The 22,785-nt window shown below is 39.7% G+C and overlaps 1 protein-coding gene across 1 annotated transcript in view; it reads right to left on the reverse strand.

Annotated features, from left to right (window-relative positions):
• CACNA2D4 (calcium voltage-gated channel auxiliary subunit alpha2delta 4) overlaps window positions 1-22,785 on the reverse strand; it is a 120,597-nt gene that overhangs the window by 93,790 nt on the left and 4,022 nt on the right. The window contains exons 3-7 of the mRNA XM_045869953.2: window positions 17,983-18,042; window positions 16,671-16,833; window positions 16,193-16,324; window positions 1,176-1,236; window positions 375-525 (exon numbers count right to left, since the gene is read on the reverse strand). Coding sequence (XP_045725909.2) covers window positions 375-525; window positions 1,176-1,236; window positions 16,193-16,324; window positions 16,671-16,833; window positions 17,983-18,042 — 567 coding nt within the window. The remainder of the gene's footprint in view (window positions 1-374; window positions 526-1,175; window positions 1,237-16,192; window positions 16,325-16,670; window positions 16,834-17,982; window positions 18,043-22,785) is intronic.

Below are 22,785 nucleotides of genomic sequence, written 5' to 3' on the forward strand. Positions count from 1 at the left end.
ACTCATCCTAACCATAATGGAGAGGCTGTTCCAGAGATGGGTACCAGTCAAGAGCACATGGATGGGGGTAAGTTAGGTATTTGCTCAGGGTCAGTGCCTCTTAATTATTATTCTCAGACTCATCTGAGAAACTGATGAAATCTATGGAATCAGAAAAAATGGATGCACACATTTTACACATAATTTCAGAAACTCTGTGGACCTCTTGAAGGCCATCCTTGGTCCGACCTTAGTTTAGAAGCCCCGGCTTCAGAGGAGAGAATCATTATACAGTATGAAGCATCAAGTGATTATAAGTATAGGTCATTCTAGTGCAGGCAGAGGAAAGGTTTTTTCCTAGGGAGAGCTATTCTAGAGCAGGAAGGCACATTTACCGCGATGATGTTAACAAAGTCATTCTCCCCCAGTGTGTCCAGGATGGTGGAGATGGTGTGCTTGGCGATAGTCATCCGCAGCCCCTTCATGCTACCACTTGTATCCACCACAATCACTATGTCCTTGGGAGAAGTAGCAGCTTGAATGTACCTTTAGCAGAAAGAAAGCACAGGCCAATGATAGGAAAACCAAAGCCATAACAGCCTCCCAACTGAGTCTCTAATTATTTCTATTCAGATTCTGGCTCAAGTGTGCCCAAGGTTCAGGTTAGTGATCCATCAAAGCTAGGTTTTATACACTCAGCATAGTTCTAAAGCCATTTTGGGGTCAACAGCTGGGAATGTGCACATCTAATAGGCCTGTCAGGTGGGAGCAAGGTTAAGTCCCAGTGGTAACACTTATCCTCTTCGTTTTGGACCAGCCAGTGTCCTAGAGGGCCAGACAGCAGGGAGGGATATAGTTGGATTCCACCCTCAGATTTTGTTACAAATCTGCCAGAGGAGGCATGTGGAAGGAGAGGAAAGTTTGGTAAAACGCTGATTTAGAGACAGCTCAATGTCCTGTGAGGAGGTTTGGGGTGGTGAAGACAGATGTGATGAGTCCTGGAGCAAGGGCAGCTGCAGAGACAAGGAGAAACGCAGGCGGCAACTCTTCCTGCTCTCTTGTGGGGTTAAGGTTCTACACACCTGAGGCCCTTGGCTGGTGGTGGGGGTGGGGCAGAGACCACAAGAGAACTAGGCAGAACCCAGAGGTTATAGGAGAGATGCCAGCACCAGAAACCTTTCCCCTGCAGCTCTTACCAGCCACGATTTCTGCAGTCAAAGGCAATGACTCCATTCTCATCAGGTGTCCATTTGATACCTGGGAAAATAAAGTCTGGCTCTTTCACCAGCTCAATAAAGCTGCTTCAGAGCACTGGTTGGGTGATGATGTCCAGTTTGGCCATCCCCAGTGCAGGGCCAGCAGTGGACCTGGGCGGCAGGGTGTGGGACTGCTAGATCACACCCTGCAAATTGAGACAGCAGGCAAGGAGGAAGGCCAGCTTATGGAGGGACACCTAACACCCACATTGCCCAGACCCAGAGTTGGGGTTACTTTCAAATGGTAGGACCCCCAAATGAGATGCCTGAGACTCTTGTGACTGAACCTTATATCAAGTTGTAGAAGGGGAAGCTTGAAGGAGGTGTGACTTTTAACATCCGTTACCATCAGCAAAGCAGGGACAGGGTGGTAAACAGCCAGATGCTCAGATCTCTAGCCCACCTGCTTCTACTCAGCTTAATTAAGCTCACTGGGAGAAGTGATGTGGTAATAAGACTGTAATCTCCTTGAAGTCAGGGATTCCCAGTATCTAGCATAGTGTCCGACACAGCACCTAGCAGAGTTGATGCTCAATAAATGTTACATGAATGAAAAATGAATAAATGAGTATGAAAGATCTTGCCTTGAGCACTAGCGGAGTGCTGGGATAGATTTTGTCTTATTCATCTGTTCAGAAACTTGGATAAATGCACACAAAGCACAGATAACACTGACAAGATCCATGATAGAATCTCTGTTGAAAGATTTTAACGATTGGGAATAGTGGGTTCAAAATAAGGAGATGAAAAATAAATGGTGAAATTGTTGTAGGTTATGTTTGGGCTAGAAAAAAAATAGTGGCAGTATCATGAATGTCTAGGAGCTCCAAGAGATCGCCCTGTTCCACAGCAGTTAGACTTCAGATGAGATGCACCCTTTGAGACATTGCTGGTCTCTCAAAGGTAGGAGATGTTTTCAGGCATCATGGCCCCAAACCAGACAAATGAAAGCAGAGTTCTAAGAGTGAGGGGCAGAGGTCAAGGCAGCCAGGAGCCCTGGAAGGAAGAAATGGGACAAGATCATGGTGGGAGCTTGAGTAACAATGGCTCTGATGTAGACATGCAGGCAGCTGGGAGAAGTAGGGTCTTCCAAAGGCCACATTCCTATAGCAGCACGATTGTGGGCAATCTGGTCCTTAGAACAGTAATGAGGAGGGGGAACTGCATCTGAGGTTCTTGGCTCTGAACCAAAACCTTAGAAGAGGGTTTTAGTGGTCCTGGTAGGGGTATCTTCAACTCCCAAGAAGAGACAGAAGTGGTCCTCTGGAGGGGAAGCTTGCCTCTTGAAGTGGTATGGCCTCATAGGCAAAGATTACCAAATACATGAGAAACAGGCAGTGTGAGTGAGAGGCAGCTGAAGCAAGAACCATCAGATGTAGCCTCCCAAGGATTACAGGTGTCTGAATTACCAAATACAAGGTATAGGTTAGCTGTGTTGGAGAAATCACCAGGAAGAATATATAACAATAAGTGATTAGGAATAAAGAAACAGCCTTAAGAATATGGAACATTTGGAAATGAAAAAAAAAAAATTTAAGTTGAAAAAATGCATAATGGATTGCTCACAGGTAAAGAGAAAATGCATGCATTTGAAGGATTCATCCAGAGGCTAGAGTGAGAAGGTCTAATGTGTGTCTGGCTGGAGGTGTAGAAAAAGAAAAAGGAGAACATGAGGAAGGACAATGGTGTCAGCATGCTCTAGGACTGAGAAATAATCCCAATCCACAGAATTAGGAAACACAGTGTATCCCAAGCAGGAAAAATAAGATACCCACATGTAGACATGCAGTAGTGAAACTGCACAGCTCCGAAGGCAAATAAATGGTGAAATTGTCATAGGTTATGGTAAATAAATAAATAACTACCTTGAAAACAGCCAGAAAAGCTAGAATACTTACAAAGGAACAGCAGTTAAACTGATAGCGGATTTTTGCATCATCAATGGAAGCCAGAAGACAGTGGAAACACAGTTTTAAGGTGTTGAGAGAAAATAATTGCTAATTTAGAAATGCATTCCCAGCAAAAACAATCATTAAAGAATACAACAGTGTTGATAGAGAACAACAGTGTTGTTTGCTGAAATCAGCTTGGGGGTTTCTAGTTCCTCTGTGCTGTTATTTATTGCAAACCATTTCTCAGGGGTGTGTCATTAAATGCAGGCTTAGTCACTCCTCTCCAAAACAAAAGGACTTTGCCTTTTCTGTTTAAATAAGATGACAACAGGAAATGATTTGTGTAACTCATAAAAAAAGATTAATTTAAAAACAAAATAAAACAAAAAAAGAGGATAAAATAAAACGTTTGTAGATAAACAAAGCTGGAGCAGTTTACCACCCAGAGACCTACTGGAAAGGAACTTCTGGAGGATTTACTTTAAGAAGGAAAAGGATCGGGCGCCTGGGTGGCTCAGTTGGTTAAGCGACTGCCTTCGGCTCAGGTCATGATCCTGGAGTCCCAGGATCGAGTCCCACATCGGGCTCCCTGCTCGGCAGGGGGTCTGCTTCTCCCTCTGACCCTCCCCCCTCTCATGTGCTCTCTCTCTCTCATTCTCTCTCTCAAGTGAATAAATAAAATCTTTAAAAAAAAAAAGAAGGAAAAGGATCTTGGAAAGACAGCTTGAGATGCATGAAGGAATGGTTGGCAAATAAAATAGTAAACAAAGTGCTAATTCCAAATAGGCAATGTTTGTCTCAAGTAACAGTAACAGTATCTAATTTGTGGGAATAAAAAAAGGGAAATGTTAGATAACAATAGAATGGAAGTCAAGGTGGGAGAAGGAGATGTAAGTGCAAGAGTCCTAAAGCCATTTTGTGACTGGAAGGAGAGTAAAGATATTATTTAATTTTAACATCTTGTGTTAGTATGCCTGATAAAATTACAGGGGTAATTACTAAAAATAAAACCAGAAGGATAAGTTCCAAACTGATAGAAAAATAGAGAAGTAATGAGGGAAGGAGATATTTATCAAAATTTAATCATTGAAAAAGACAAAGAAGGAGAAAGAGGAAACATAAAAATAGAAGAACAAGTAAAAAAAAATTTTTTTGAAGAACAAGTAAAAATTTTAAAAATCATACAATAGCATGTTCAAATATATCAATACAATAAATGTAAATGTATTTAACTTGCCAGCCAGTAAAAGAGATTGTCAGTTTGGATAAAAACTGAAAAGCTATGAGCTATTTTCAAGAGATAGGACTAAAACAAAACAACACAGAAGGTTAGAAGTAAAAGGAGGCAAAAAATATATATTACCCAAATACTAACCAAGAACTGGTATCACTCTATGGATATCAGACAAAATAGACTTACAACAGAAAGTGTCATGGGGGCTAATGAAGGTCAAATAGCAAAGATAGAGAAATCAGCAAAAATATAGAAAATTTAAACAATACAATTAACAAGCTTGGCCTAACAACATATGCAGAAATTTTCATCAAACAATTAGAGCACATATATTCTTTTCAAGCACACATGGAATATTTATAAAACTTGATGACATACTTGATGGCATCTCAACTGATTTCACATAATCAGTACCACACATGCCAGTTTCTCTGACTGCAAATAAACTGAATTAGAAATTTATAATGAGAGGCTGGTGGGCTGGGCAGGCGGCGGGCGGTCGGGAGCGCACGGCAGACTTGGCAGCCGCGAGTATTTAGTTACTTGTTAGTCAGTGTCAGTTGCTCGGTGGCGGCAGCTGCAGTCACCAGGAAGGGGATGGGCCGGCTGGCGATGGTGGTCACCACAGTGGCATGTGTGCCTTTCAGGTATCTGCCTGAACTGGAACTCATGCTGTAAACATTTTTTTGTGGATTCATCTAAAAACCTGAGGTCTCTTCTCATTTATTTAGTGTATATTTTTCTGGGGTTGTTGTTACCCTGTTAGCATTTTGTTCTCTCATTCACCTATTCTCCTCTGGACAAAATGACAAGACAGAAAAAATCACCTCAAAAAAAAAGAACAAGAGGCAGTACCGACTGCCAGGGACCTAATCAATATGGACATTAGTAAGATGTCGGAACTAGAGTTCAGAATGACGATTTTAAAGATACTAGGTGGGCTTGAAAAAAGCATGGAAGATATTAGAGAAACCCTTTCTGGAGAAATAAAAGAACTAAAATCTAACCAAGTCGAAATTAAAAGGGCTATTAATGAGGTGCAGTCAAAAATGGAGGCTCTAACTGATAGGATAAATGAGGCAGACGAGAGAATTAGTGATCTAGAAGACCAAATGATGGAAAATAAAGAAGCTGAGAAAAAGAGAGATAACTACTGGATCACGAAGGCAGAATCGAGAGATAAGTGATACCATAAGACGAAACAATATTAGAATAATTGGGATCCCAGAAGAAGAAGAAAGAGAGAGAGAGGCAGAAGGTATATTGGAGCAAATTATAGCAGAGAACTTCCCTAATTTGGGGAAGGAAACAGGCATCAAAATCCAGGAGGCACAGAGAACCCTCCTCAAAATCAATAAAAATAAGTCAACACCCAGACATCTAATAGTAAAACTTACGAGTCTCAGAGACAAAGAGAAAATCCTGAAAGCAGCTCGGGAGACGAGACATAACCTACAATGGTAGAAACATTAGATTGGCAACAGACCTATCCACAGAGACCTGGCAGGCCAGAAAGGACTGGTATGATATATTCAGAGCACTAAATGAGAAAAATATGCATCCAAGAATACTATATCCAGCTAGGCTGTCACTGAAAATAGAAGGAGAGATAAAAAGCTTTGAAGACAAACAAAAACTAAAGGAATTTGCAAACACGAAACCAGCCCTACAAGAAATATTGAAAGGGGTCCTCTAAGCAAAGAGAGACCCTAAAAGCAACATAGACCAGAAAGGAACACAGACAATATGCAGTAACAGTCACCCTACAGGCAATACAATGGCACTAAGTTCCTATCTTTCAATAGTTACCCTGAATGTAAATGGGCTAAATGCCTCAATAAAAAGACACAGGCTATCAGATTGGATAAAAAAACAAGACCCATCAATATGCTGTCTGCAAGAGACTCATTTTAGATGCAAAGACACCTCCAGATTGAAAGTGAGGGGGTGGAAAACCATTTCCCATGCTAATGAACATCAAAAGAAAGCTGGGGTGGCGATCCTTATATCAGACAAATTAGATTTTAAACCAAAGACTATAATAAGAGATGAGGAAGGACACTATATCCTACTTAAAGGGTCTATCCAACAAGAAGATCTAACAATTGTAAATATCTATGCCCCTAACATGGGAGCAGCCAATTATATAAGCCAATTAATAATAAAAGCAAAGAAACACATTGACAACAATACAATAATAGGACTTTAACACCCCCCTCACTGAAATGGACAGATTATCTAAGCAAAAGATCAACAAGGAAATAAAGACTTTAAATGACACACTGGACCAAATGGACTTCACAGATATATTCAGAACATTCCATCCCAAAGCAACAGGATACATTCTTCTCTAGTGCCCATGGAACATTCTCCAGAATAGATCACATCCTAGGTCACAAATCAGGTCTCAACCAGTACCAAAAGACTGGGATCATTCCCTGCATATTTTCAGACCATAATGCTTTGAAACTAGAACTCAATCACAAGAGGAAAGTTGGAAAGTACTCAAATACATAGAGGCTGAAGAGCATCCTACTAAAGAATGAATGGATCAACCAGGAAATTAAAGAAGAATTTAAAAAATTCATGGAAACAAATGAAAATGAAAACACAGCTGTTCAAAATCTTTGGGATGCAGCAAAGGCAGTCCTAAGAGGTAAGTATATAGCAATACAAGCCTTTCTCAAGAAACAAGAAAGGTCTCAAATACACAACCTAACCCTACACCTAAAGGAGCTGGAGAAAGAATGGCAAATAAAGCCTAAACCCAGCAGGAGAAGATAAATAATAAAGATCAGAGCAGAAATCAATGAAATAGAAACCAAAAGAACAGTAGAACATATCAACAAAACTAGGAGCTGGTCTTTGAAAGAATTAACCAGATTGATAAACCCCTGGCCAGACTTATCAAAAAGAAAAGAGAAAGGACCCAAATAAACAAAATCATGAATGAAAGAGGAGAGATCACAACCAACACCAAAGAAATACAAACAATTGTAAGAACATATCATGAGCAACTATATGCCAGCAAATTAGATAATCTGGAAGAAATGGATGCATTCCTAGAGATGTATCAACTACCAAAACTGAACCAGGAAGAAATAGAAAACCTGAACAGACCTATAACCACTAAGGAAATTGAAGCAGTCATCAAAAATCTCCCAAAAAACAAAAGCCCAGGGCCAGATGGCTTCCCAGGGGACTGCTACCAAACATTTAAAGAAGAATTAATACCTATTCTTCTGAAACTGTTCAAAAAATTGAAATGGAAGGAAAACTTCCAAACTTGTTTTATGAGGCCACCATTACCTTGATCCCAAAACCAGACAAAGACCCCATCAAAAAGGAGAATTACAGACCAATATCCTTGATGAACATGGATGCAAAAATTCTCACCAAAATACTAGCCAGTAGGATCCAACAGTACATTAAAAGGATTATTCACCACGACCAAGTGGGATTTATCCCTGGGCTGCAATGTTGGTTCAACATCCATAAATCAATCAATATGATACAATACATTAATAAAAGAAAGAACAAGAACCATATGATCCTCTCAATAGATGCAGAAAAAGCATTTGACAAAGTACAGCATCCTTTCTTGATCAGAACTCTTCAGAGTATAGGGATAGAGGGTACATACCTCAATATCATAAAAGCCATATATGAAAAACCCACAGCGAATATCATTCTCAATGGGGAAAAAACTGAGAGCTTTCCGCCTAAGGTCAGGAACGTGGCAGGGATGTCCACTATCACCACTGCTATTCAACATAGTATTAGAAGTCCTAGCCACAGCAATCAGACAACAAAAAGAAATAAAAGGCATCCAAATCGGCAAAGAAGAAGTCAAACTCTCACTCTTTGCAGATGATATGATACTTTATGTGGAAAACCCAAAAGACTCCACCCCAAAACTGCTGGAACTCATACAGGAATTCAGTAAAGTGGCAGGATATAAAATCAATGCACAGAAATCAGTGGCATTCCTATACACTAACAACAAGACAGAAGAAAGAGAAATTAAGGGGTCGATCCCATTTACAATTGCACCCAAAACCATAAGATACCTAGGAATAAATCTAACCAAAGAGGCAAAGGATCTGTACTCAGAAAACTAGAAAATACTCATGAAAGAAATTGAGGAAGACACAAAGAAATGGAAAAATGTTCCATGCTCATGGATTGGAAGAACAAATATTGTGAAGAGGTCAATGCTACCTAAAGCAATCTACACATTTAATGCAATCCCTATCAAAATACCATCCACTTTTTTCAAAGAAATGGAACAAATAATCCTAAAATTTGTATGGAACCAGAAAAGACCCCGAATAGCCAGAGGAATGTTGAAAAAGAAAAGCAAAGCCGGTGGCATCACAATTCCGGACTTCCAGCTCTATTACAAAGCTGTCATCATCAAGACAGTATGGTACTGGCACAGAAACAGACACATAGATCAATGGAACAGAATAGAGAGCCCAGAAATGGACCCTCAACTCTATGGTCAACTCATCTTCGACAAAGCAGGAAAGAATGTCCAATGGAAAAAAGACAGTCTCTTCAACAAATGGTGTTGGGAAAATTGGACAGCCACATGCAGAGAATGAAACTGGACCGTTTTCTTACACAACACACAAAAATAGACTCCAAATGCTTGAAAGACCTCAATGTGAGACAGGAGTCCATCAAAATCCTAGAGGAGAACACAGGCAGCAACCTCTTTGACCTCAGCTGCAGCAACTTCTTCCTAGAAACATCGCCAAAGGCAAGGGAAGCAAGGGCAAAAATGAACTATTGGGACTTCATCAAGATAAAAAGCTTTTGCACAGCAAAAGAAACGATCAACAAAACCAAAAGACAACCGACAGAATGGGAGAAGATATTTGCAAATGACATATCAGACAAAGGGCTAGTATCCAAAATCTACAAAGAACTTATCAAACTCAACACCCAAAGAACAAATGGTCCAATCAAGAAATGGGCAGAAGACATGAACAGACATTTTTCCAAAGAAGACATCCAAATGGCCAACAGACACACGAAAAAGTGCTCAACATCGCTCGGCATCAGGGGACTCCAAATCAAAACCTCAATGAGATAACACCTCACACCAGTCAGAATGGCTAAAATTAACAAGTCAGGAAATGACAGACATTGGCGGGGATGTGGAGAAAGGGGAACCCTCTTACACTGTTGGTGGGAATGCAAGCTGGTGCAGCCACTCTGGAAAACAGTATGGAGGTTCCTCAAAAAATTGAAAATAGAGCTACCCTACGACCCAGCAATTGCACTACTGGGTATTTACCCCAAAGATACAAATGTAGGGATCTGAAGGGGTACGTGCACCCCGATATTTATAGCAGCAATGTCTACAATAGCCAAACTATGGAAAGAGCCAAGATGTCCATCGACAGATGAATGGATAAAGAAGATGTGGTGTATATATATACAATGGAATATTATGCAGCCATCAAAAGGAATGAAATCTTGCCATTTGCAGCGACATGGCTGGAACTGGAGGGTATTATGCTGAGTGAAATAAGTCAATCAGAGAAAGACATGTATCAGATGATATCACTGATAGGAGGAATTCTTAACCTCAGGAAACAAACTGAGGGTTGCTGGAGTGGTGGGGGGTGGGAGGGATGGGGTGGCTGGGTGATAGACACTGGGGAGGGTATGTGCTATGGTGAGTGCTGTGAATTGTGTAAGACTGTTGAATCACAGACCTGTACCTCTGAAACAAATAATACATTATATGTTTAAAAAAAAAAGAATAAGATAGCAGGAAGGGAAAAATGAAGGGGGGGAAATTGGAGGGGGAGATGAACCATGAGAGACTATGGACTCTGAGAAACAAACTGAGGGTTCTAGAGGGGAGGGGGGTGGGGGGATGGGTTAGCCTGGTGATGGGTATTAAAGAGGGCACGTACTGCATGGAGCACGGGGTGTTATATGCAAACAATGAATCATGGAACACTACATCAAAAACTAATGATGTAATGTATGGTGATTAACATAACATAATAAAAAAAGAAAAAAAGGAAAAATATTTATAATGAAAAGATAAATATAATTGAATATATTTGGAAATTTTAAAACACACTTTTAAACAACTAAAAGGTCAAAGAAGAAATCACAGGGAAATTAAAAAATGTGTAGAAGCAAATGATAATTTAAACACTACCATGACACCAAAAACCCAGGCAATAACTTCTGTGTATCAGAGGACACAATCAATAGAGTGAAAAGAGAACCATAGAATGGGAGAAAATATTTGCAAATTATTTATTTGATAAGAGGTTAATATCCACTAAACATAAAGAACTACAACTCAAGAACAACAAAAGCAAACAATCGAATTCAAAAATAGGCAAAGGACTTGAATAGACATTTCTCAAATAAGATATATAAATGGCCAATAAGCACAAGAGAAAATGCTCAACATCCTAGTCATTAGAAAAATGCAAATCAAAAACCATGATGAGATACCACTCACACCCATTAAGATGTGAGTAAAAAATTTTTTTACATAACAAGGATGGGGAGGAATTGGAACCCTTGTGCACTTGGTGGAAATATAAAATGATATAGTTACTATGGAAAACAGCGTGGTAGTTCCTCCAAAAATTAAAAATAGAATTGCTATATGACCCAGGAATTCCACTTCTAAGGACATATCCAAAATAAGTGAATGCAGGTCTCAGGGAAATATTTGCACATCCCTATTCATAGTAGTATTATTCACAATAGCTAAAATGTAGAAGCAGCTCAAGTGTCCACCCACAGATGAATGAATAAACAAAATGTGGTCTACCATACAATGAAATATTATTCAGTCTTATAAAGGATGGAAATTCTGACACAGGCTGCACCATGGATGCATCTGGAGGACATTACACTAAGTTAAATGGCCAGTCATAAAAAGACAAATATTGTAGGATTCCACTTATACAAGATACCTAGAGTAGTCAAATTCATGGAGATAGAAAGTAGATGGTGGTTGCCAGAGGCTGGAAGGAAAAAGGGAATGGTGAGGTATTGTTTAAATTGGTACAGAGTTCCAATTTTGCAAGATGAAGAGAGTTCTGGAGCTGGATGGTGGTGATAGTTGCACAACAACATTAATGTACTTAAGGTCACTGAATCAAACACTTAAAGGTGGTTAGGATGGACAAGAACAAATAATACTAAAATTTGTATGGAACCACAAAAGACCCCCAAATAGCCAAAGCAATCTTGGCAAAGAACAGAGTTGGAGGAAGCATGCTCTCTGCTTTCAAATTATACTATAAAGCTATAGTAATCAAATCAGTGTGGTACTGGCACAAACAGACATACAGATCAATGGAACAAATCCAGAAACAAATCCATAATTATATGGTCAATTAATCTACAAAAAAGGAAGCAAGAACATAACAATGGGAAACACAGTCTCGTGCTGGGAAAAATGGACAGCTACATGCAAAAGAATGAAATTAGACCACTTTCTTACACCATATAAAAAAATAAACTCAAAATAAATCAAATACCTAAATGTAAGACCTGAAACCATAAAATTCCTAGAAGAAAACATAGTCAGTAAGCTCTTTGACATCGGTCTTAACAACATTTTTTTGGATAGGTCTCCTCAGGCAAGGCAACAAAAGCAAAAATAACATGGGACTACATCAAACTAAAAAAATTTTGCAGTGGAGGAATCCATCAACAAAGTAAAAGACAACCTACTGAATGGAAGAAGATATTTGCAAATGATATATACAAGAAGGAGTTGATATTCAAAATATATATATAAAAACTCATACAACTCAACAACAAAAAAGCAAACAACTTGATTAAAAAATGGGCAGAAGACGCGAACAGACATTTTTCTAAAGAAGATGTACAGATGGCCAACCGACACATGAAAAGATGCTCAGCATCACTCATCATCAGAGACATGCAAATCAAGCCACAGTGAGATACCACCTCACACCTGTCAGAATGGCTAGTATCAAAAAGACAAGAAATAACAAGTGCTGGCAAGAATGAGGAGAAGAGGGAACCCTTGTGCACCATTGATGGAAATGTAAATTGGTGCAGTCCCTATGGAAAACAGTATGGTGGTTCCTAAAAAAATTAAAAATAGAACTGCCACACAATCCAGCAATTCCACTTCTGGATATTTATTTGAAGAAAATAAAATCACTAATCTGAAAAGATATATGCAGCCCTATGATTCCTGCAGCACTAACACAATAGCCGAGATATGGAAGTGACCTAAGTATTCACTGATAGATGAATGGATAAAGAAGATGTGGTATATATACACAATGGAATATTGCTCAGTCATAAAAAGAATGAAATCTTGCCATTTGCAATGACATGGATGGAGCTAGAGAGTATTATGCTAAGTGAAATAAGTCAGACAAAAACAAATACTTTATGTGTGGAATCTAAAAAGCAAATGAACAGACAAAACAAAACAAAGAGACTCATAGATACAGAGAACAAATTGGTGGTTGACAGAGGTGAGGGGGCTAGGAAATGGGCAAAGGAGGTGAAAGGGATTAAGAGATATAAACTTCTAGTTACAAAATAAATAAGTCACAGGGATGTAATGTACAACATAGGGAATATAGTCAATAAAATTGTAATAACTATAGTCACAGAGGGTAATGAGCTTTCGAGGTAATCATTCCGTAATGTATAAAAAAATTGAATCACTATGTTGTATGCCTGAAACTAATATAATATCAATTATAATTTCATTTTAAAAGTTAGGGTGATAAGTTTTATGTTATATGTATTTTACCATAATTAAAAAAATTTAAAACCCACTACTAATCACACCCTGTGAGGTGCAGCAAAAGTGGAGCTTCTAGGGCCAAGGTCTGGCCATAAATGCTTACTTTAGAAACAAAGAAAGGCCAAAAATTAAAGCTAAGTGTCCAATTTAATTAGTTAGAAAGAAGAACAGCAGATAGATCCAAGGAAAGGGAGAAGAGGAGATAAGATCAGAACTGAAACAGATTACATGGAAAGCAAAGAAGCAATAGAGAGCAGTCCATGGAGGCAAGAGATGATACCTGAGAAAGACTAACAAAACAGAGAACCCAGTGGTGGAATGGTAAAGAAAAAAATGAGTAATACTATAGATAAAAAGGGGAAATAATTATAGATACAGCAGAGATTAAAAAGGTAATAGAATAAATAGCTTCCTGGAAATAGTTTTGAAAACTCAGACAAAATGGATGGAATCTCTCTTAATTTACAAAATTAAGAAGGAATAGAAAGCCTTATTAGTCCTGCAAGTATCAAATATATGGAAGTGGTAGTTTGAAATCTTCCCATAAAAAAATCAGGCCTATATGGTTTTATAGATGAATCTTAACAAGCTTTCAAGGAAAACATCACTCTAACTTATTTAAATACTTCCAAAAACCAGAAACAGAGGGAATATTTCCCAGTTTATTCTATGAAGCTAGTATAATTTTGAAAACCAGACAAAGACAGTACCAGAAAAAGAAATTACAAGACCATTTCACTCATGGGTGCAAAAAATCCTAAACAAGATACTAGTAAACTAAATCCAGCAATGCATAAAAGACTAATTTGCTATGATCAAGTTAGGTTTTCATAATAACGTAAAGACGTGTTAACATTAGGAAAGGCAATAGGCAGGCAGAAGACATAATAGGCATTTCACAGAAGAAGAAAAACATACAACAAATGACATATGAAGAAAGAGATGCTCAGCTTCACAGGTGATGGAGGAAATGCAATGCCAGACCACAGTGAAATACCATTTTGTACTAAAGTGTTATTAACAAAAATGGTTAATGTTTCACAATATCCAGGGTTTGAGAAAATGTGGATCAACAGAATTTCTTATTCATGGCTGGTGGGAATATAATTAGTGCAAGCATTTTGGAAAACAATTTTGCACTTTCTTGTCATAGCTGAACGGTCACGTATCTTAAGACTTAGCAATTCCATCCCTAGGTACATGCCCAAGAGAAGCTCTTATAATATGTCTCGGGACATATATTTCCTGTTCTTAAAAGTAAAAAACAAAAAACAAAAAACAAAACAGAGAAGAAAAATAAAAAACTGAAAACAACCCAGACAGGATCAGGAGGATGAATATACTGATATATTGGCCCCCCAGAATATGATACAGGAACAAAAATGACAAAGTACAGATATATGTGACAATCCATATGAATGTTGCTAATATAATACTGAATGAAAAAGCAAGCTCTGAAAGCCTATACACAAAACCAGTGTAATAATTTCCAAAAATGAGCAAAACAAAACAATATATTTTTAAGCAGGTGTGTGTGTGTGTGTGTGCTTGTAAATATGAGATAGGACTAAATAACTAAGCAGACAGCCAAAAAGTTTAAAATGGAGGGGTAAGTTCGAAGTGCAAGATAGCTGTTACCTGGTCAGTTGGGGAGGGTGGGATTGGAGGGAAGTTGGGGGACCAAGGGCAGATCAGAGGAGGAGCAAATTAAGTAGATAGAGGTTTGATAACATTCTAGTTTTTGCATCAGTGATGTATACACAAGCATTCGTTATATTATAAACAAAAATAAAAATAAAATAAAATAAATAGAAATAGGCCTGCATAGACTCATGGAAACAGTGGTACCATGCATCACGCATACAGACAATACATATCCAGATATTGGAGTGCATGGTTGATTCACTTGGTTTTTGATGTAAATGGTCTAGATTATTGCTTCAGTTCCCCACTCTGTCAAGCGTGTGTGGGCATGACCCAATCGGAGCCAGAGACAGGCAGCTAGAGATATCAGACAGACTGATAGTCAACCCAATACTGTCCTCCCGAGGGCTGACACATATCTATAAATGTGGTGCGGGTGTGAGAAATTGCCCCCTTCTTTGCAGACTGATGGGCCATAACTGGACTGTGTTGTTTGCACACGAGCTGATGTCTCTGGAAGCCCTGATGTGGCAGAAATATTTGCAGGAATTCTACCCTGGAGAAGACCTGAGGGACATGTGAGTTGACTTCAAGCATTTGAAGGGCTGTTACATGGAAGAGGAATGAGCTTGCTCTATTGAGGCTCCGGAGACCAGAAAAAGAACCAGTGACTTGTTGTGGATTTGGGCAGAGAAACAAGGGCATGCAAACAACGGGAACCCTGTGGGCTCTAAGATCCCCGTGTAGTCCCATAGAGGAACTGACTTTTCCATCCTGGGGACACAGAGGGGTCCTTTAGGATTTTTCTGCTTTCCTGTCTCAGAAAAACAGGACAACTTCATGACTTCCCAGACAGTGTGCTAAAATATAAAAATGGGTTGGAGTAAAATGCAAACCTCATGGTAGATGCTTCTGTTTTCTATTTTTATTGATGGACAAGGGATCTTTCTCCATGCCACCCATTAAGTTGGCCACTAGTCACATACTAACCTATGACACTTTCTACATTGTTGTTGAGCACTTCAAATGAGTATGCTCCATGTCTCCAATTAGGATGTAAATTTCTTAAGATCAAGACTTGTTTTATCTTATTTTTGCATTTTCCATAGTGCTTTTCATGGGACAAGAGTTTAATGTGGGCATTTTGGGGCTGACTACCATGGTGTTTGATGGTTTCATTCATTCATTCATTCATTCATTCATTCATTCATTCAACAGCTATTTCTTGTAAATGTGCTTATCATATTGTGAAGAATGTCAAAATGTGGGTTGGAGATACTTTTGGATGGGGGGGTCCATTCACTGGGGGCCTGAGTGTCAGGGTCTGTCTTCAATGTCTCTATTGCCCTATTCCCAGAAAAGCCCGGAAGGCCATGGAGATGCCTCCTGATGTCCCTACCTGGATAGATCCTGAAGAATCCAGTGGAGCTGCCAAAATATTGCCAGGTCAGTGTTGGGTCTCTCTGGAAGTTCTCCACAAAAACAGGGTTCAAGGCTTCAGACATGTAGACTCCATTTAAAATGCCTGGGTCTAAAGGGTGAGATTATAGAAGGAACTGCTGGGGAAACAAAGTCAGAAGCAATAGTGACCAGTTCTTCATCCGCTGACCACACACACACAGCCTGCAGTAATGCTGTTCACAACTGCCTGCTACCTCACACTCGGAGAGCCACACTAACACCCTCTAATCCAGGAACACTGAGCTTTCTCTCAGCCCAGACTTGTGTAGAATCCTTTTTCTTGTTCTTCTCAGCCAAGGAGGGTGGAGACTCAGTTTACACTCTGCAGGGCTTCTCAGGAAAATAGAGGCACAGCATTGAAACTCACAGTACAAGCTGTTCAGAGAGGGCCAGGTGGGGGTGGGGCAGGGAGTTACCTTTGTTGTACACGTTGGTGGGCAGCTGCACGCTGCTGATGGAGGTGTTCACCATCAGGTTGCTGAAGTGCGCGTTGGACTCAAGGATAAACTCAGCCCCCAGCTCCACGTAATTGCCATTCTTGTCCCTCTCGTTGATCAGGACAGAGTTGTAATAGTCAAACTAGGGTGGAAGGGAACGAGCAGGACAGATGGTGTGGACACAAGAGGCCCACAGGGTGAGAGAGAGAAAAAGAAATGGCACAGGTGAGAGGACTCAGATGTGAGAGATGGGGTCAGACAGACTGATAGCATTCATACCAGCAACACCCATGGACAATTCAGGCAGTAATCTGCATCACGCATACAGACAATACATATCCAGATATTGGAGTGCATGGTTGATTCACTTGGTTTTTGATGTAAATGGTCTAGATTATTGCTTCAGTTCCCCACTCTGTCAAGCGTGTGTGGGCATGACCCAATCGGAGCCAGAGACAGGCAGCTAGAGATCCAAGGTGAGGTAAAGAGACAGAGCCAGCCTCATGGGTACCACCATATTTTTTTTGCAGTGTGGGGAGCTCCTAGAGACCCAGAATGGTGGTGAGGCTTCTTTCTTTAAGAAACAGCCTGTGACCCCGATGCTCCTCTGAGGAGTCAGCAGTGTGCTTTCTGGCTCTAACATGCAATGTTGAGGGGATTCCTATCTGTCCACAGTCACTTTCCACTTCACCATCCGTTTGACATACAGAGCTGACCATTCACAATTTCCTCAATCTTGTGTTTTCCAATTTCAGTGTCTTTTCTTTTCCCTCAGCTTCTCCATGCCCTTTCTGCTCAAATCTCCCTCAGCCTGAGGCTGTCCCTACTGCCACCCTGTCTGCAGGAGTGTCTGAGCCTCTGCCCCTTCCCTTCTGTATTCTTTTAACTCTGTTTACCAACTCTCATGGGCTCGTTACATGCCATATGCTAAAGTTATTTGGTCTATGAGCTTCCTGATTTTCTAATCTTTGCAGAGGCTAGCACATTGCAGTTGGCAGTAAACGTTTATGGAATGGGTGGATTACCACTCTGTCCCCTGCTCCCCAAGTCTTGAGAGTTATCTCTCCTACCTGGTCCATAAATCTCTTCTCAAAAGACCAGAGAGCATTTCGAATCAAACTATCGTAGGTTCATACAAATCCTGTGCACATTAAAAGACAGTGTAGGACCTCCCACCTCCCCCCAACCCCCACTCCGTATCTTGTACTCAGGTGACCCTGGCCCTTGGTGGGGGTTGGGCCATTAGTCATTATACTCTCCCTGCAGCAGCTCTGGGAGCAGGAGGACTCACCACCAGAGATTCATTGAATTCATGGTTCAGGTCAGCCTCCTCAGCAGCCTCTACCAGATTCTGCAGGACAGGAACACAAAAGGGAGAATGAATAGGCAAAACAAGGTCAGCAGGTCTTCAGTAATTTCTCCTGCTAAGAAAATACCCAAGAAAACTGAAAAGAGGTACTCAAACACTAACTTCTGCACAATTGTTTATAGCAGCACTACTCACAATGGCCAAAAGGTAAATGCATATTACTCAGTGAAAGCAGCCAGTCTGAAAAGGCTATATCCTGCACTCCAACTACATGACATTCTGGAAAAGGCAAAACTATGGAAACAGGAAAAAGATCAGTGGTAGCCAGAGGTTTGTGGGGAGGGAAGGATGAATAGGTAGAAAACAGAGGATTTTATTTAGGGCAGTGAAAATACTCTGTATGATCTATAACAGTGGATGTATGTGTCAAAACCCATAGAAGGTACCACACCAAGAGTGAGCCCTCATGTAAACCATGGACTTTGGCTGATAATGATGTGATAATGTAGGTTCATCAATTGTAACAAATATACCACTCTGGTGGGAAGCGCTGATAGCTGGGGAGACTGTATTTGTGGGGGCAGGGGTATATGGGAACTCTGTACTTTCTTCAAAATTTTGCAGTGATCCTACAACTGCTTTAAAAATAAAGTCTAGGGGCACCTGGTGGGTCAGTCAGTTAAGCGTCTGCCTTCAGCCCAGATCATGATCTCAGAGTCCTGGGATTGAGTCCCGCATCGGGCTCCTTGCTCCACAGGGAGTCCGCTTCTCCATCTGCCACCCCCCATGCTTGTGCGTGTGCTCTCTCTCTCTGAAATAAATAAATAAAATCTTAAAAAATAAATATAAAAAATAAAGTCTATTAAATGTGTACGTGTATATACATATATTCACATATGTATCTACTGTACACACATGCATACAAATATATATATTCAGTAGTCGAAAGATAGAAACAACCCAAATGTTCATCAAGTGATGAACATCCCAACAAAATGTGGGATACCCATAAATGGAAAATTTTTCAGCCATAAAAATAAATGAGTTCTGATACATGTTAAGACATGGATGAACCTTAAAAACATGAAGTGAAAGACTCCAGATATGAAAAGGTTACATATTGTATAATTCCACTTTTGTGAAATATCCAGAATGGAAAATCTATGGACAGAAAGCAGATTGATGGTTGCCAGGAGCCAGGGGGGTGAGGGAATGGGAGTGACTGCTTAATGGGTTCAGGGTTTCTGTTTGGGAGGGATGAAAAGTTCTGGAACTAGATAGTGATGATAGTTTCATGGAGTGTATCTCATGCCACTGAACTATACACTTTAAAAATGGTTAAAATGGTAACTTTTATATTTATTTTATTTTCTTTTTAGAGAGAGAGAGCATGTGAGAGTGTGAGCAGGGGAGGAAGGGCAGAGGGAGAGGGAGAGAGAATCTTAAGCAGGCTCCATGTCCAGTATTGAGCCCAATGCCAGGCTTTATCTCATGACCCTGAGCTCATGACCTGAGCCTAAACCAAGAGTCGGATGCTTAACTGATTGAGCCACCCAGGCGCCCCACTGGTAACTTTTATATTATGTGTATTTATCACAATTAAAAAAAAAACAAAAACGGGGCGCCTGGGTGGCTCAGTTGGTTAAGCGACTGCCTTCGGCTCAGGTCATGATCCTGGAGTCCCTGGATCGAGTCCCACATCGGGCTCCCTGCTCGGCAGGGAGTCTGCTTCTCCCTCTGACCCTCCCCCGTCTCATGTGCTCTCTCTCATTCTCTCTCTCTCAAATAAATAAATAAAATCTTAAAAAAAAAAAAAGGACTCCAGCATTACAAAGCATCATGGGAAGTAAGGAAATTAAAGGAGACACAGATCACAGGAAGATCCTTTTTCATGGATTGGAAGAATTAGTATTGTTAAAATGACCATAGTACCCATCAGCCACAGCAACTTCTTTCATGACACATCTCCAAAGGCAAGGGAAACAAAAGCAAAAATGAACTTTTGGGACTTCATCAAGATAAAAAAACTTCTGCACAGCAAAGGAAACAGTCAACAAAACCAAAAGACAACCGACAGAATGGGAGAAGATATTTGCAAATGACATATCAGATAAAGGGCTGGTATCCAAGATCTATAAGGTACTTCTCAAACTCAACACCCAAAAAACAAATAATCAAGTAAAAAAATGGGTAGAAGACATGAACAGACACTTCTCCAAAGAAAATATACAAATGGCTAACAGACACATGAAAAAATGTTCAACATCACTAGCTGTCAGGGAAATACAAATGAAAACCACACTGAAATACTACCTTACACCAGCTAGAATGGCAAAAATTAACGAGGCAGGAAACAACAAATGTTGGAGAGGTTGTGGAGAAAGGGGAACCCTCTTACACTGTTGGTAGGAATGCAAGTTGGTATAGCCACTTTGGAAAACAGTATGGAGGTTCCTTAAAAAGTTAAAAATAGAGCTACCCTATGACCCAGCAATTGCACTATTGGGTATTTACCCCAAAGACACAGATGTAGTGAAAAGAAGGGACACATGCACCCCGATGTTCATAGCAGCAATGTCCACAACAGCCAAACTGTGTAAGGAGCTGAGATGTCCTTCAACAGATGAATGGATAAAGAAACTGTGTAAGGAGCTGAGATGCTCTTCAACAGATGAATGGATAAAGAAGATGTGGTTCATATATACAATGGAATATTACTCAGCCATCAGAAAGGATGAATACCCACCATTTGCATCGACATGGATGGAACTGGAGGGGATTACACTAAGTGAAATAAATCAAGCAGAGAAAGACAATTATCATATGGCTTTACTCATATGTGGAACATAAGGAATAGCACAGAGGACATTAGGGGAAGGGAAAACTGAAGGGGGGGGAATCAGAGGGGGAGACAAACCATGAGAGACTATGGACTCCAGGAAACAATCTGAGGGTTTCAGAGGGGAGGAGTGGGGGGGGTGAGGTAGCCTGGTGATGGGTATTAAGGAGGGCACGTGTTGTGATGACCACTGGGTGTTATACACAAATAATGAATCATGGAACACTACATAAAAAACTAATGGTGTACTGTAAGGTGACTAACATAACATAATAAAAAAATGGGAATAATAATACCAAAAAAAAATGTCCATACTACCCAAAGTGATCCAGAAACTCAATGCAATCTCTATCAAAATCCCAAAGTCATTCTTTACAGAAATAGAAAAAACTACTATAAAATTCATATGGAACCATAGATGACCTTGAGTAGCCAAAACAATCTTGGGCAAGAATAACAAATCTGATTTCACATCACACTTTCCTGATTTCAAAATATATTACAAAGCTACAATAATCAAAGCAGTTGGTATTGGCACAACATCAGACATATAGACAAATAGAACAGAACAGAGCCCAGAAATAAATCCATACATTTACAATCAACTGATCTTTAAGGTGCTAAGTACACACAATGGCAAAAAAATAGTCTCTTCAATAAATGGTGTGGGGAAAACTATTTACATGCAGAAGAATTAAATTGGACCCTTATCACACACCAAATATGAAAATCAACTCAAAATAAAGACCTAAGTGTAAGACTTGAAATTATAAAATTACTAGAAGAAAGCATAGAGAAAAAGCTTCTTGACACTGGTCTTTTGGGGGGGGGCATATGATATCAAAAACACAGAGAACAAAAGTGAAAATAGAAATGGGATTGCATCACCTGTACCTATTTTTGCTTTTGTAGTCTGCATCAAACCAGAAAGCTTCTGCACACCAAAGGAAATAATCAACAGAATGAACCTACATTTAGGAAAATTGGAGAGCTACATGCAGAAGAATGAAACTGGACCACTTTCTTACACTGTCCAGGAAAATAAACTCAAAATGGATTAAAGACCTAAATGTGAGACCTGAAACTATAAAATTCCTGGAAGAAAACACAAGGAGTAATTTCTTTGACATTGACCATAGAAACATTTTTCTAGATATGTCTCCTCTGGCAAGGGAAACAAAAACAAAATTAAACTTTTGGGACTATAGCAAAATAAAAGGCTTTTGTACATGAAAGAAACCATCAACAAAACAAAAAGGCAACCTACTGAATGAGAAAAGATATCTGCAAATGATATATCTGATAAGGCATTAATATCCAAAATATACAAAGAATTTATACAATGTAACAGAAAAAACCCCAGAATAATCCAGTTAAAATGGGCAGAAGAACTGAACAGATATTTTTCCGAAGAAGACATCCAGATGGCCAACAGACACATGAAAAGATGCTCAATATCACTAATCATCGGGGAAATGCAGACTAAAACCACAATGAGATATCTCTTTACAGCTGTGAGAATGGCTAAACTCAAAAACACAAGAAATAACGAGTGTTGGTGAGGATATGAAGAAAAAAGAACCCTTGTGCCCTGCTGGTGGGAATGCAAATTGGTGCAGCCGCTGTGGAAAATAGTATGGAGGTTCCTCAAAAAGTTAAAAGTAGATGATCCAGTAATTCCACTACTGGGTATTTACCCAAAGAAAATGAAAACACTAATTCAAAAAGATATATGCTTCCCTATGTTTATTGTGGCATTACTTACAATAGCCAAGATATAGAAATAACTCGTTTGCTCACTGATAGCTGAATGGATAAAGTGGTGGTAAAAAATAAAATAGAATATTACTCAGTCATAAAAAAGAATGAAATTTTGCCATTTGCAACAACATGGACAGACTTAGGGGCTGTAGTGCCGAGTGAAATAAGAAAACTAATGTAGAAAA

The sequence above is a fragment of the Mirounga angustirostris genome, unplaced genomic scaffold, assembly GCF_029215605.1.
Source record: "Mirounga angustirostris isolate CCGP_5_RB_7025 unplaced genomic scaffold, mMirAng1.0.hap1 SCAF_5, whole genome shotgun sequence".
Taxonomy (NCBI): domain Eukaryota; kingdom Metazoa; phylum Chordata; class Mammalia; order Carnivora; family Phocidae; genus Mirounga; species Mirounga angustirostris.